At 34.5% G+C, this 16,367-nt stretch overlaps 2 protein-coding genes across 2 annotated transcripts; both read left to right on the top strand.

Moving 5' to 3' along the window:
• On the top strand, nucleotides 5,476-7,338 carry LOC109344637 (serine/threonine-protein phosphatase 7 long form homolog). The gene is made up of 4 exons (XM_019583392.1): nucleotides 5,476-6,111; nucleotides 6,370-6,447; nucleotides 7,107-7,223; nucleotides 7,333-7,338. The coding sequence occupies exons 1-4, from the start codon at nucleotides 5,476-5,478 to the stop codon at nucleotides 7,336-7,338; spliced, it is 837 nt and encodes a 278-aa protein (XP_019438937.1).
• On the top strand, nucleotides 7,931-15,607 carry LOC109345907 (EH domain-containing protein 1-like). Its single transcript, XM_019585178.1, has 16 exons — nucleotides 7,931-8,268; nucleotides 8,399-8,478; nucleotides 9,716-9,784; nucleotides 10,025-10,082; nucleotides 10,223-10,278; nucleotides 10,569-10,605; nucleotides 10,685-10,740; nucleotides 10,929-11,042; nucleotides 11,536-11,638; nucleotides 11,725-11,774; nucleotides 12,745-12,873; nucleotides 12,959-13,210; nucleotides 13,317-13,396; nucleotides 13,671-13,797; nucleotides 14,648-14,791; nucleotides 15,114-15,607. The coding sequence occupies exons 1-16, from the start codon at nucleotides 8,184-8,186 to the stop codon at nucleotides 15,297-15,299; spliced, it is 1,626 nt and encodes a 541-aa protein (XP_019440723.1). The 5' UTR covers nucleotides 7,931-8,183; the 3' UTR covers nucleotides 15,300-15,607.

The following is a 16,367-nucleotide window of genomic DNA, read 5'->3' as shown; positions in this document are numbered from 1 at the left end:
GGGGAAGACCATCCTCTTTGATCGGGACACAATCAACGACTTGCTGAATAACCCGTTTGAGGCTCGGGAGGGGTTTATGTGTGACTTCTACAAAGCCCTCGCTGACCAGGAGTTCACTCCTGGCAACACTGCTGCTTTATTATGTGTGCCCGGGCGATCATATAGCTGCAATAATGATGGACAACCTCTCCGTATCTACAGAAAGCATGTCACCCAGCTAGCTAAGGCTTGGATGATTTTTGTACTGCACAATGTTCAACCTAACAGCCACGTTTCCTCTCTGCCCTAGGTTGTGTGTTATCTGGTTTTTGCTATCTTGCGGGGCATGACGATTGATGTGGCTGAGGTCATAGCGCAAGATATGTTCCGCATCGTGGTCCGTGCGGGCAAGAAATGCACTTTGGGTTATCCATCCTTGATTACTGAACTCTGCGCCCAGCAAGGGGTTCAGGTGAATCGAATTGAAAAAATTAAACCCCCAATCACCATGCACTACATTGCTCAAAACTGCACGGCGGCTTCTGGTCTCCAGCAGGGTCAAGGTTCCAATCCACAACCACCACCTCCTCCACCTGCACCCATCCGCCCACAGTCACCAGTTATGCCATCTTCGGCACCACCTCCAGAAGTCTCAATTCAGGAGCACCTTCATCGTTTAAGCTTGCAGAATAAGCATCTAAGCCTGTAAAATGAGCATCTCGCACTTCAAAACGAGATGTTGAGACAAGGACAAGTATTTCAGCAACAAGGATTGTTTTCTGCATTTCAGTTCTTGAGTCCGGGGAACCAATTATGGGGTTCCACGGACACTTTCACTCAACAATTTCCTTGGCCTGGGGTCATGCCTAACTTTTCGGAGGGGGCAGGAGCTTCGGGATATGCTGGAGCCGATGCTGAGAATGATGGCGAGGCGGAAGATAATGACAGAAATGGAGATGGAGATAACAATGATGAGGATGATTTTATGGCCTCATGAGCGTCAAGTTGGCCGAAAAAAGAAGAAAAAAACAAATCAAAGACCTGGTTCTTTTGTACTTTTAGTTGTTTATGTTTAGGTTATGTGTAGGATGCATGTTTAGGTTGTATGTTTAGGATGTAGGTAGTAGTATGCGTATTTTGTGTTTGTGTACCATGTGTTGTGTATGTGTGTTTCAAGCTGGGTAACAAGTATAGTGAATGAAAACAATATATGTTTTAGATTATCCAAGTATGCGTGCTAGAAACATGTTAAGAAAAGTTGTGACTCTGTGATTGTGATTGATTAGAGTTCTGAATTTAATTGTTTCGGGATGTGAATGTTGATTCAGACAAGACCGAATAGGTTGAATAATGAGCAGTTAGTCAAAGGAATATGACCTTAAACTTGGTGAGAGAATATATCTACACACAGATGAGTGACTTTGCTGGAATTGTAATAATTAGCTTTGCCTGATTTTTGGTTGTCATTAAGTAGGGAATATCATGGAGATGACTAAGGCCTAGTTTAGGATAGTCAAGCTACAGCCAGAAAGACAACCCGTATTAATCATGAACCCATTTTTGTAGCCCCTTGAGCTGAAATGAAAATTTTGTTTGAGAATCATGCACCTAAATCCTAATGACATACATCAATTTCCATACCTTTGGAGATAGATCATTAGTGCATATGGTTTTTAAGTGTACTGTTGGGTATACAATAGGATGTACATCTGCGTTGGAATGTGACTCCTTCTTCAATCATATGAACATGAGGCAACAAAACGTTAATCTTGCCAAAAACAAAAAGTGAAAACTCAAAATATAAGAGTCAATTGAAGAAGGAGAATCACAATGGTTAGTAGTAAAAGTGTGGGGTGGTACAGAAATCTGGAAAATGAAATTAAAAGTGAACAATAGAAGGAAGTATTTGTATGCACTAACGATTTGCCTTCCTCTTTGTATCCAAGAAAAACCAAGTTCTTTGTAGCCCGGCCTCATTACAACCCTATGTTAAGTCCTTAAGATCCATGGTTGAACCTGTGTACATGGCTTGACTGAAATGAAAGGCAAAGTCAAATTAAAAGGATCCAACAAAGAATTGAGCGAAACACTCAACCTGTGAGCATGAGAGGATTCCTTTGATCTAACTGAGTAGTTATTCTTTCTATTTAGTTTGGAATTGATTTGCATGAATATTCTGTCTCAGTAGACTTGGTTCACTATGATTGATCATTAACAGGTATTTATAAATAGTGAATGAATGATTCTAGCATGCTACACTTGGATAAGTGATGAAAACCAGATACCTTGAACTGAGTTACACTTGTTACTTTGCTTGAGGACAAGCAAGATTCTAGGTTGGGGGGAGTTTGTTAAGTGCCAAAAATTAGTAAATTTGTACATGATTTGTGGGGCACTTAGTATGCATTTATGTTATAATTGTGTACAATTCCTGATAACTTAGTTAATCTTGCTCTATTTAGGAATTTATTGTGTTTTTGTTGTTTCAAGTTAATAAATAAAGAAAAGAGGAGAAAAAGAAGAAGGTTGAAGATTCTGAACACTGCAAGCCTCGCCTAAGCGAGGAAATGGTCGCCCAAGCGAGGAAATGGTCTCCCAAGCGGCAAAAAGGAGAAAAAGCACCAAAATACCTGATACCCCTCGCTCAAGCGAAGTATCCTCGCCTAAGCGAGGGATACTCGCCCAAGCGAGGAACTGGGCGACAAATCACGATTGCTTCTGTTTGATCCTCGCTCAAGCGAAGGATCCTAGCCCAAGCGAGGGATCCTCGCCCAAGCGAGGGACACCTCGCCTGGGCGAGGTGCTCAGGCTTGGGAGTCTCTTGGATCCTCGCCCAAGCAAGAATCTCTAGCTTGGGCGAGAGCATGGAAGTTGGAATTAGAAGTAGCGGTTTCAGAATTCAGAGGGGGGCATTCATTCATTCTGAAGAAAATCTTGGCACGAAATATAGAGAGAATTATATAGAAATCGTGGAAACGATTCTATTACACACTTCTTTGTATTAGTTCATGATTTGAGTGTTGTAATAGCGAGGATGATTCTTCGTAGTTAGGAATCGAAATGTAATCTTCTTAACTTCTGTACTCCTGGATTCAATTCTATATTAATGTTATTTGACTTTATTTGGAAAGTTTGTCCCTTATTTATTGCTTGATTTCAATTAGCTACTGAATTCATGATTTAAGGTCCAAGAAGTTAAACTTGATACTGGATCTGGATTGTCTTTCTTTCTACATAATTGATCTAGGGATGGACAATGATGTAGGAATTGCTTTTACATTTGATTTTAATGCTAGTTAATCATCCAATCATCTGAGGAATTGGGAATTGAATGGTTACCTAAGAATGTTACAATCAGGGGACTGATGTAATTGATTTATGAAAAAGGTGCATCAAATTCAGTAACTTCACAAGTTATTAGGAATTGAATCCATGGATGTTAAAAGGGAAAGAATGATGAGTTTCGATCCCAACCATTTTATTTTATTATCTTAAATTGTTATTTCAATCTGATTATTTCTAAAAAAATTCAATGCAAATTTATTAATCAATATTTGTACATAGTTGCTCAATTGACTGTTGTAGGAATTAATATAAATCCACTCCGCTCCCTGAGGACGATATCCCAGTACTTTACCGGATTTTATTACTTGTACGATAAGGTACACTTGTCGTTACGTAAAATATCTAACAATATCTCAGGGCTGGTGCACGGTTGGACCAGATTCCAAAACAAAAGTGGAGTCAAGCATACGACGAAGGTATATGTTTTGGCCACATGACCACGAATCTTGCAAAATGCATTAATGGTGTTCTGAAAGGATCTAGAGCTCTTCCTATCACAGCCCTTGTGAGAGCAACATACTATATGCTAAATGAATGGTTCATTCAACATTGGGATGAAGCTACTAACATGATTAGGGCAGGGCATATATATTGCAAACAGTTGACAAAAGTGATTAAAGAAAATCAGCGATAATCTACTTATCAACTAGTTCGTACTTTTTCATGGGAGACCGGAGTCTCCGAGGTTGAAGTTGTATCTAGATCTGGTGATCGTCAAGTGAGGATTTACACTATTAAACTAGCTGATAGTTAGTGTGACTGTGGGGAATTTCAATCATTAAGATTGTCATGCTCTCATGTGATCGCAACATGCGCTTCATTGACTTTAGATTGTGGCCAATTTATCTTTCGAATTTACCGGCTGGATAATATTGCTAAGGCATATGGATGTCACTTTCGACCAATTGGTAATGAAGAATATTGGCCCCCTTATTCAGGTCCAATATTCATTCCCAATCCTCTAATGCGAAAGAAATGAAGTGGAAGACCGAAGACTACACGCATTCATAATAAGATGGATGAAGTTCCTCTTGAACAAATTAAAAAAATATGGATGGTGTAAAACTGAGGGGCATAATAGGAAGACATGTCCACTAAGATCTAGAGAACTTGGTGAGAGTTCTAGACAACCTTTCCGTAATGACTAGTTTATTTTGTAATCTTTATTCTTATTATGTAATTCTTTACATTTGTACTTTTGCTTCACGTGAAGAAGAATATGGGTGTGAATAAAACAAAGTACTTTTGCATATTCCAAGCCTTATAGTCTTACACAAAGTAAATTTCCATATTGCTTCACTCAAGCGTTAAGGCAAAATTATGAAATATGTATAGTATAATTATAAAATATGTATACTATAAAATATATATACTATAACTATGAAAACATATATATAGATATAGTATAAAATAGTGAATGAGATTGTGTGAGTGGTGAGATTGTGAATATATATATATATATCGTGTAATATATGTATACTATAGCATACCATTCATGAGTGTATACTACAATGCATGAGTCATAGATTCCTTTGAAGGACAATGCATGAGTGAATGACAATACAATGCATTTAAAGCGATTCCTGAAGTGCAGAGATTCCTTCAAATAACGTTACATGCAGTAAAAAGCTACCATTGAAAGCCACCATTCAAAGTCATTCCAAGCTACCATTCAAAGCAACTCAATGCAAATGCAGGAAAAAGCATGTGATGTATGAATGAAATTTGATTTCAAGGTCCAAACTTAACGTGCAAATGAATGAAATTAATCCAATGTTAACGTGCAAATGAATGAATAAAATCAATGCAATGTAATTAACGTTGGAGATTATTCTGGTGTAGGTTATGTTTTAAAGAAAAACGGCATTAGGGATGCTGATTTTTTGTTATGACATTTTTTACAAAATCGGCATCTTGGTGGCCGATTACATTGTTTTATGAAATTTAACAGACTATGTAGCCGATTATTGTGTTTTTCTTTTTCAAAATTTCGATTAACAATATCTTCACACTAACCATTTCACATTCACTCATTCATTCATTCTTACTATCACTATAAATCTTCAACTACATTTATTCACTCTTCACACTTTCTATACACTCTTTACACAATTTCTTTACACTTTCTTCAGACTTTCTTCACACTTTATAATGGAGCACCTTAATCTCAAGCCAATTGGTAGTTATCTACTAACAATGCAAAATGATCATATATCGAACAATGTTTGGAATGGGATTGAATGTACTTCTTGGCCTAGATCTTGTTTCTGGCAATCAGTATCTTCTGAGCCAGTGTTGCAAGTTATCTGCACCACTGCTTTTGGTAAATTGTTGACACTTGGAGTAGTAGAAATCAACAACCATCTACTATTAGCTTTGACTGAGAGATGGAGGTCGGAGACACATACTTTCCACTTTCCATGTGGAGAGGCCACCGTCACTCTTGAGGATGTGGCTTACCAACTTGGCATTCCGGTTGACAGAGAAGTTGTTACCGGAGTGACAAGTACGAATTGGGAAGCACTTTGCTTCCGGTTCCTGGGTGTTGTCCCAATAGGTAACGAATTAATGGGGCAGAGGGTGAAACTCACTTGGCTTGAGAGGACATTTCGGGAACTCCCAAAGAATGCTAATAAAGTTGTTATTCAACAACACGCTAGAGCATTTATTTTGAGAATTATCGGGGGATTTCTCATGTCGGATACATCAGGTAGCCGAGTCCACCTTATGTATCTGCCATTGCTTGAGGACTTAACGGAGACATTCCAATATAGTTGGGGCTCAACTGTATTGGCTTGTCTATATCGAGGACTATGTCGTGCAGCAACTATAAGTGATAAAAAAAAGATTGCAGGATGCCTATTTGTCCTTCAATCATGGACATATGATTGCATTCAAAATCTTGCACCAACGCTACACAACACAACTATACCTTATTTTCCTTTAGTCAAAAGGTATATATTATTTAATTATTATATGTGAATGTTTAATTAAAAATATTTATTCAAATATATTTACTAACTAACAACGATTAATAATTAATAGGTGGTCATCACCACCAACATCCCTGAACATGCTGTTAATATCATACGTGCAATGTTTGACTGTATGTGCGTGGATCAGGTATACTATTTGTATTTATTAGTTTATCAGTTTTTATAAAAAATATCATCATTGTTGGTAAAATTATCATTTGTTTTGTTGTTAACTTTATTTATTAAATCAATAAGGTTCTGCTAGTATATTTTTTTCAACGAGGTTCTGTAACAAATGGCCTTAAATCAATAAGGTTCTAATAGTATATTTTTTCATAAAAATAGGTTCTGTTACAAATGTATATTTATGTTTATCATAGTCGTCCTCCAGCTTCTTCAGTAAATCTCACACAATCTTTAGTAAATTTCACACAATTTTTATGTGATGTTTTCTCATCTGGCCATGAAATGATGGGAGCATTGGCTGAGTTATACCCACATATATACTCTATCCACATTGATGAAGCTCCTCCTACTCATCATTATAATATGTCAGAAACTGAGTCACCGCAACGAACTCAAGCGGATACTCATTCTCAAGCACATACTTAATCAGTTACGCCTCAACAACAGCAATCCTATGGGTTCGGAAATTATAATTATTCATCCACTTATTTGTCATCAAGTTCTCGACTCTCACTACCATCAATGTTTGCTACTACTTCAAGTACACTATTGTCGACATACGATTCACAACAGTATTATCGTCTTATTATACTGTTTACAAACATTTTTGGTATGCAACAGACTGATGACGATGTTGTGGTTGAGGATGTTGATGAAGATGATGAGGATGAGGAGGAGGCACAATTGGCTACACGTGGTAGAGGGAAAATCTCGCAACGGAATGAACAACAATTAAGAGTTCAACCGCCAAGAAGGAGAAAACCACCTCCATGTGGCACTTCATCACATAGACGTCATTAAATTTTTTTGGATTTTAATATTGTAATAATTTTTTTAATAATATTAGTGTTGAGCAAAAATATCATCTATATGTGCGCTAGTGTTGGACAAAAACATTATACAAAAAACTCCTATACAGTTGTCGATTAACATATTGGCAAAAAATTCAAACAAAACTCCTACCCAATGGATGATTTAGGTAGGGCAAAAAAATTTAACACAAAAAACTCCAATGGGTTAACCGATTTAGGGGAGAAGGTGTAAAAAAAATAAGTGAAAAACTCCTATAGCTATGGAGAGAAGAAAAATATATATATAAAAAAAACGCCCATATGCGAAACGATTTTGGGAAATAGTATAAAATAAGAAACCTCCTGCTCGTTGCCAATTTATGTGGGTCCAAGAGAAAAAAATAAAGAAAAATGGTCATGGGGTTGCTGATTTACAAAAATTGCACCGCTTTTATAATAAGTATAAAAGTTAAACTACTATAATAAATTTTTGGTTAAGTTTGGCAGTTGTAGTCTTGTCCATCATATATTATATATATCCTTCCTTTAATTGAATTTATCCAATGAATTCATTAAATTAAAAATTATATATATATAGTGTATGAGTTGTATAATAATTCTTCCAACTGGAATCCGTCTCCAATTTTAAGAAAACACAGCATCTTTTCCTCATTTGGAGCGTTCAGATGTAATATTTAAAGAGAATTCAAATTCTACAATCTTTTCATGTGTCAATAACACCAAGTTAACAGAACAAAAACTACCAGTTTTGCTCCAACTCTGTCTTACAGCAACAAGACCAAAAACCGAACCTCCTGTTGTGCTCCTCATATAACTAACCCTTTTCAATTTCTCTTTTTCTTCATTAAAAAAAATTCAAAATTCCGATTTTGCATTCACATTAGTTATGGAGATAGACTCCATTTCAACAGGTTCATGCTCCAAAGAGCACCAAACCATCTTCCAAGAGTGGTTCAATTATGCAGACGAAGGTTTTTTTTAACAAATTTTTGGTTCCTTAGTTAAGATTTTGTTTGTCGATAAAATAAAATTAAATATTTTTTATTTGGTTTAAATCCATGGATTTTTGAAAATGATGATTCTGCACTTGGTTTGTTAAAGATGGTGATGGCCGGTTTACGGGGAATGATGCCACGAAGTTTTTCGCCATCTCCAACTTGTCCCGGCAAGAACTTAAGCAGGTTTGTAATTGTATATATTTTATTATTTATATCTATAATTATATTTATACTATATAAAGACAAAAATATGATATAAATACTATTATTGATTAATTTCAATTCTCTATTTTTCTCTTAACATTTTCTAATTTTTATAAAAAATTATATAATTCTAACTCATTAAATAAATGAGGATCACAAAGTCTTTGTACGTAAACACACTAGTTATTATAATATAGAAAATATAAGGAATGTTATTTTGAAAAAAGCTTTCATCAGGACAATTCATTTTAGTTTCTATTTTTGTATGAGCTTCCTAAAGTTTGGAGACTATTTTTCCAAAGCAGTGCACGTAAAAATTTTCAACCAGCATTTGTTGATTGGAAAACGTTCCATGTATAAAGAAAACAATTCTTCTCAACACTACATCCTTTTATAGGAAAGGAGAGCAACAAGAATCTATTTGTTTACGGGCTACGACAATTAACGAAAGGCTATGAGAGAATAAAGCTAAGAAATAAGACTTAGCTAAGAATATGCTAACAACACTTAACAAGCTGAATAATTTGAAAGTTTGAAACCGTTTGTGATTATCCTTTAACACCATGCAACCAAAAACTTGAACACCAATGCTGGGTTTAATGTGTTGTCGTGTGATGTCTTTTAGGTAAACATGTATATAAAGGCGATACAAAATTAGGACGATAAAGATAAACGTATACAGATCAGATTCAATGTGCAAATTTTACCATATATAAATAAAATGTTACTTGCACATATGGTTAGTCATATAACACATTTTGTATGAGTAACTATATTGTCCTACTAAATTCTGATACACTATACTAAATGACATATATCAGATTTAAATTAATCATTATTAAATAAAATATTACTATTACACATGTGAGTTTTCTTAGGAAAATATATTATTTTCTAATTTTTATGTAGTAAAATCTGAACTATAGCTACGGCAGAGTATTTTAATGTCTTCCTCAAAGTTTACACCTATTAATAGAGTAAATGACTGATAAATTAACGATATATTGCAAGTGAATGGCTTTATTTGTTAAAGTAGATGATATCACAATTGTTTACCAAAAATGCATATTACATAAGATGTAATGGTTTTCACATTGAATTAAGAAAATGACTAGATTATTTTAGTTGAAATTTTTTTTGAGTCTCTCATTTAACTTACTATTTCTTCCTTGTAAATTGTAACTAAACTATATCTTTTGTTGCTGTTTCCAAATAGGTGTGGGCTATTGCAGATTCAAAGCGACAAGGATATCTTGATTTCAAAGAATTTGTAATTGCTATGCAGGTAATAAAAAATGTTATAAGAATTTAATATCTATGAACTGTTACTATAAATATTTATAAATAGTAATATATCATTTACTATTTATTTGTATGTATTAGTTTTTTCTGAATAGTAAATGATGATGGAAAATGAACTAATAGTATATAAAACTTATACACCCTTGATGCATACATCTTTTCTCATGTTATATTGAAGCTTAACACTGATCAGTTTTCATGACCTGACTTTTTTGAATTGTAGCTGATTTCTATGGCACAATCTGGGTACTCAGTAACGCAAGGTCTGCTGAATAGCGATGGTAAGTAATATGCATTAATCTACCTAATCTTTGTAGCAGCTAAATGAATTAGCAATGCACATTTTTGTTACTGTTGTGTTGCATGAAAGGGTGTCTTATAAAGCTAACTATTGCTAACAGAAGCTTATGATTTATTTCAGTTTATTTGAAAAATCAGGAACTACCCACGATGGAGGGTTTGGATGCATCGCTAGCAGTAAGTATTTCTTTTCAATGATAAATTTTGTATGTTTATTTCAGTTTCCTGCAATTGCGGTCATTGGCCATGCGGGTTGTGGCCATTGCCTTCAATGCGGTCCAATGCGGTTGTGTTGTGGTCCGATGCATCTCCATACTTAATTCCGGATGCCGCAATTGGACTGCAATTGATGTGTCATGTACTGTCACCACAACCGCAATATTGTATCCATACTATCTGATGAGATCGACAGTTTAAGTCATTTATTTATTGAGAGTACTTATCAATAATTGGCTTTGTTTGTTCAGAAGAAAAGGCGCAAGCAAGGGAAAAAAATTGTGATTGGTAATATATTTGTAATTCATAATGCTTTTCGTTTTCTTTTCTCATGATATTCCAAGTGCACTAATTGGAAATAATGCAGGTAATTCTTACCCATCAGTATCGAAAAACTGGTTTACTTCGAAGTCACCGAAAAGGGTAAGAATAATGTTTCTGTCACTTTTTGTTTCCTTTGCTTTTTAGTGATTTTCAATTATGTTTAGAGTCCAGGATGGATAGAGTAATATGTTCTGGTCTTTATATGTTCTGTGCTAGTATTTGCTTACAAATTTGTTAGATACATTCTAAAAGTTTTTCACTTCAATTTTTTGGGCATGTGCCAATAGGTTCCTGCTTCCTCTGTGACATCAGTTATCGATGGTTTGAAGAGACTCTACCTTCAGAAATTGAAACCTTTAGAAGTTGCTTACCGCTATAATGACTTTGTATCTCCTTTACTGGTCAGTAAGTGGCTCATTTTGTTTTGTTTAAATAATATATGTGACTAGATAGAATAAATTATTTCCTCGCATCATAATATTTATATCTTCAGGCAACTAAAATTATGATATGTGTACGAGGAGAACCACTTGCCTATTAGGAGATAAGTTATCTCCTTGAGAGATATTTTATTTTCTATACTATAATGATTAATGAGCATAATTTCTTTATTAAGTCATGTTGTTTCCATATTTTAAGAGAATAAAGTATTTCGTCGTACTAGGAGATAACTTATATCCTCCGACCAGTAAAAATATGACATGTGTATTATTTTATTTAGTTTTAAAATTATTTGTATAAAAAATGATTAAATATGACATATGTCAAGAGATTTTAAAGGCCGGAGAACATAACTTATCTCTTGTACTAGGAGATATTTTATTATGATGTTTTAAATATGGACAAACATACACAGTAAGTTTCTCTATTGATGTTATTCCCTGCATACTGCAGACAAATAGTGATTTTGATGCCAAACCAATGGTTCTGCTTTTGGGTCAGTACTCAACTGGGAAAACAACATTTATCAAACATATGCTTCAAAGTAGTTATCCAGGCAAGTGGTTCTCCATCATTGACATCTATTTGATCTGCCATACAAGTACTGATTGTTTTTTGTTGCTTTCCTATTAATGTAATTAGGTGCTCATATTGGACCTGAGCCAACAACTGATAGGTTTGTTGTCGTCACGGTATGTGCCAAGTTATTCAGTCTCCATTACTACTAATATTATCTTCGAGTGTCAATATCTTTAAGATTTTATCAGTTTTAATCTCCAAAGGAGTGTTCAAGATACTTTTTTATTAGTAAAATAAAAGAGCGGCCTAGTACATGGAGTTCTCACTTAGTGGGGTCTGGGGGATGGCAGATGTATTTAGTCTTACCTTTGCAAGGAGAGAGACTATTTCCAGAATTTGAACTTGTGACCTCATGCTCACTAAGCAACAACTTTATTTTTACGACAAACTAGTATAAATCTTAATCTTGTAATTGTAATCTTGGTATTAGCATTTTCAAATTAAAATGCAAACAATGGTGAACAATTGCATGGTTATTCTAATGAAACAAGGGAACAATTTTTTGCAAGCTGATAAGTATTATTATAGATGAGATGAATGGATAGTATATGATTGATAGATTACATTAAGCAAAAAGATTCAGAGATTGAGAAAGGCAGAGTGGGAGGTTGACTTAAATGTGAGCCTAATGTTGCATATAGTTATGTTTTTAAGATGTCACATTTTGAAATAATAACTATAACTGCTTAGTGATTATGAGGTCACGAGTTCAAATCATGGAAACAACATCTCCGCTTGTAAGGGTAAAGCTGCATACATCTACCATCCTCATATACAACTAAGTAGGAGCCTCGTACACTAAACCGTCTTTTTTCTTATCTATTGCCTATATATTTTACTGGATTTTTATTATCAATTTATTTTGTTGAAACTGCACACTGTTTAATGACTTGAACAATCAAAATGCCAAATGCTGTTAAAAAATTGCTAGGAACATTGTGACACTGTGTAGTTCCTGCTGAAATTGAATATCTTCATAAGTTTGTTTTCCAAATCTATTCCATGCATCTATTGAATCTTGTAGTCAAATAGGTAAAAAACTGTTGTACCACTAAATAGCTAACCTTACCTCAAATTTTATAGTCTGGACCTGATGAGAGAAGCATTCCTGGTAATACCGTTGCAGTTCAAGCAGACATGCCATTTGGCGGCCTTACGAATTTCGGCACCGCATTTCTGTCAAAATTTGAGTGTTCTCAAATGCCTCATCCTGTAAGTAGCTTTAGAGTCATTACTTAAATTTTGGATATCTACATTCACTAACAATTGGTCCCTAATTTTTCTCAATTGTCCAAAGCTACTAGAGCACATTACATTTGTGGACAGTCCTGGAGTTCTCTCTGGAGAAAAGCAACGGACACAAAGAGCATACGATTTTACTGGCGTAACATCTTGGTTTGCTGCTAAGTCGGACTTAATACTCCTTCTGTTTGATCCTCATAAACTTGATGTCAGCGATGAGTTCAAGCGTGTCATATCATCGTTAAAGGGGCATGATGATAAAATTCGAGTAGTTTTGAACAAGGCAGATCAAGTTGATACCCAACAAGTATGAGCTTGTGTAGTTATTTTTCTATTTGCTTACTTAAAGATTCGATTATATAACAGGCTAGCTGAAACCTTTCCTTACATTTCTATATGGCCCTATGTTGCAGCTGATGAGGGTCTATGGAGCATTAATGTGGTCACTTGGAAAGGTGCTTAATACTCCTGAAGTCTCGCGTGTGTATATTGGGTAGGTCCCTTTATATATGAGGTGTTGGAGAGTCCAGTAGTGGAATACAATAGAAAATGAGATTTTGTTAATTTTAAATTTATTTTATTGATGAATAATATAAAATCAGGATCCTTAGATGATGTGTTTGTACTCCATGAAGAATTGGATACCAATTTGTTTATGCAATTATATAAGTGACATAATTGTTACTTTAGTTGGTAGGATGACCTTTTTGCTTTATAATTTTGAATTCTTTTCACCACTTACCATGTATATGTTCTTATGGAAACAGTTCTTTCAACAACAAGCCTGTAAATGATGCTATAAGTGGTCCAATTGGTAAGGAACTCTTTGAAAAGGAACAAGAAGACCTCCTTTCAGATCTGAAAGATATACCAAAGAAGGCTTGTGATAGAAGAGTAAGTTTTAATTATTTAATCTATTTTGTTGTCATAAAATATACTTCCACCAGAATATGAGTCGATATGCATGTTATCGAAAAATTCGGATCAGAATCATATTTGGATTATAAACTTTAAAATGAAATACGTACTATAAATATTGGAGGAAGGGTGGCATATGGATAAATCATCTTAGAGCACTTTTCATGCAAACTTTCTTTTAGGACTTTATATGGTGGAAGCACTAGTTGGGTTTGGCTCTTCTAGTGTCATTTTGTACAAACAAGTTTGATACGAGAGAGTTTTCGTTTGGTTCTGTCATAGATTTTATAGTTCCTAAGGAGGGAAATGAAGGAAATATTTTACTGTCATTCTGAGATAATTCTAAAGTTTTATTTTCTCTTTCTTTCTTTAAAAAATCCAACTCTGAAATGGGTCCTGACTTGCTACTGTTAGCTGTTATATGACCTCTACCATTTCTCTATTGTGTTAATCACTAATCATGTTTTAAATTGTGTTTTAAACTGTGGTTGTGGTCGCGATTGCAATTATCGTGATTACGGCTGTTGCGATGCAGATCGCAATTGCTACGGTATGAATTATTTCTTAATAAAAAAATATTTTTGAATTCGATAAGGCCTCATCCAATCTAATGCAGTTGTGTTGCGATATGAAGCGGCCGCATCATTGTGATTTGGAGTCATACCACAATTACCGTACCACTACAATTGCAGTGCCACCACAACCGCAATATTATTGTCGCATCAAGTGATACAGTCCGCAATTTAAATCATTGATCACTAATTATGCCTAATTTATTGAAGTTGCTTCCTTGCATAATCAACATAGCTTTTTTATGATGTTGTAGATCAACGAGTTTGTAAAACGTGCTCGAGCTGTAAAGATACATGCTTATATTATCAGTCATCTCAAAAAGCATATGCCTGCTATGATAGGCAAAGCTAAAGTTCAGCAAAAGCTCATTGATAATTTGGAGGGTGAATTTGTAAAGGTATATATGCATATGACCGTATGCATTCTTGATTCTTTCTAGTCACGTGCTTTTTGTTCTATAAAAATGTTATGACAAATTAAATATATAGTATGTATTTTTTTTGTACTACCAAGGGTATTCCTCACCTTTTGGGTAAGGAAGTAATCTCTTTTGGGGTGTGACTGTTCCTCTTAACAAATGTCGCTCACAGGAATCGAACTCTTAACCTTCTGATCATCCTAAAAATCTAGGATATCTTATATCACTAAACCGACATCATGTTAGTAATGCATAAATATATATATATATATGTATATATAATAACTAAATCTGTAAACAGGTACAAAAGGAGTTCCATCTACCTCCTGGTGACTTTCCAAATGTTGATGAGTTCAAAGAGATTTTGAGTGGTTACAACATTGACAAGTTTGTGAAACTGAAACCAAAAATGATACAAGCAGTGGATGACATGTTAGCTCACGACATTCCTAACCTCTTAAAGACATTTAGAAATCCCTATGGTTAAGTTTATGGGCAACTCATACAGTGACAGAATGATACAAGCACACTAATGTACATGCACCATGTAATCTTTATGCATTATTTGATTCATATAAATGTAAGGCCTTCACTATGCAACTCAATAATAGTTGTTCAGAAGGATGTCAGTGAAATTGAGGTCGAAGAACTTCAATATTAATTTATGTAGGGGGCAAGTTTTGGAGTTCAACATTTTTCAAATGTAAAATAATATGACCAACTTCACTTCCAAGAATTTTGGGGCTATTTGTTGCAGTTTACTGCATTGAAGAGAAGTTAATGGAACAATGAAGGCATTTATGTATCATGCTGTAATCAATATTCTTTTAATAAACATATAGCAGATATGTGGTTGGAATGTTAAGTCTTTTAACCATTATCTCCCCACAAGAATGTTATGTAAACAAAGGCTCTAAACAAACCAGGTTGAATAGGTGTGAGATTACATTGCTACTTCAATTCGCACACATTAATTTTATCCTAAATAATCGATTATAAATCAACTACTTTTGACCTTAATCAATTATCAATTAATTACACAAAGTGTAGAACCAATTATTCTCTAATAATTGATTACGGATCTATTACCAGCACAAAATTGAAAATCGATTGAATCAAACAGGGATAAGAATATGGATGGGGATCTGCTATCCCCAATCACGTGTCTGCCTAATCACAATGAAGCAAAATTGATAAAGTTATAAATATTTAATTTATTTTAACTGGCGTGACATAATAGGATTGGTTTGGGACAGGGTTTAGGACAGCAGATCCTTATCCTAAGAATATATCAAGAACTTTGCATTGATCGGATATTTGAATCAGAGTAATTTTGTATGATGATTGGGAAGTTAATAATACAATAGAAAAATAGTAAATTCAAATTAAAAGAGTTAAGGGATAGAGTCATAGAGAAAATGACACACAAATTTTATCCTATTTCACACTAGTCCATTAACACTACATCTAATCCTTTTTTTATTGGAGGATTTTTCACTATGTAGAATCAAATATTGTATACAATCACACTTTAATGTTCAATCATAGTCCACCT

The sequence above is a fragment of the Lupinus angustifolius genome, chromosome LG04, assembly GCF_001865875.1.
Source record: "Lupinus angustifolius cultivar Tanjil chromosome LG04, LupAngTanjil_v1.0, whole genome shotgun sequence".
Classification (NCBI taxonomy): domain Eukaryota; kingdom Viridiplantae; phylum Streptophyta; class Magnoliopsida; order Fabales; family Fabaceae; genus Lupinus; species Lupinus angustifolius.
This window is presented reverse-complemented; position numbering and strand designations above follow the sequence as displayed.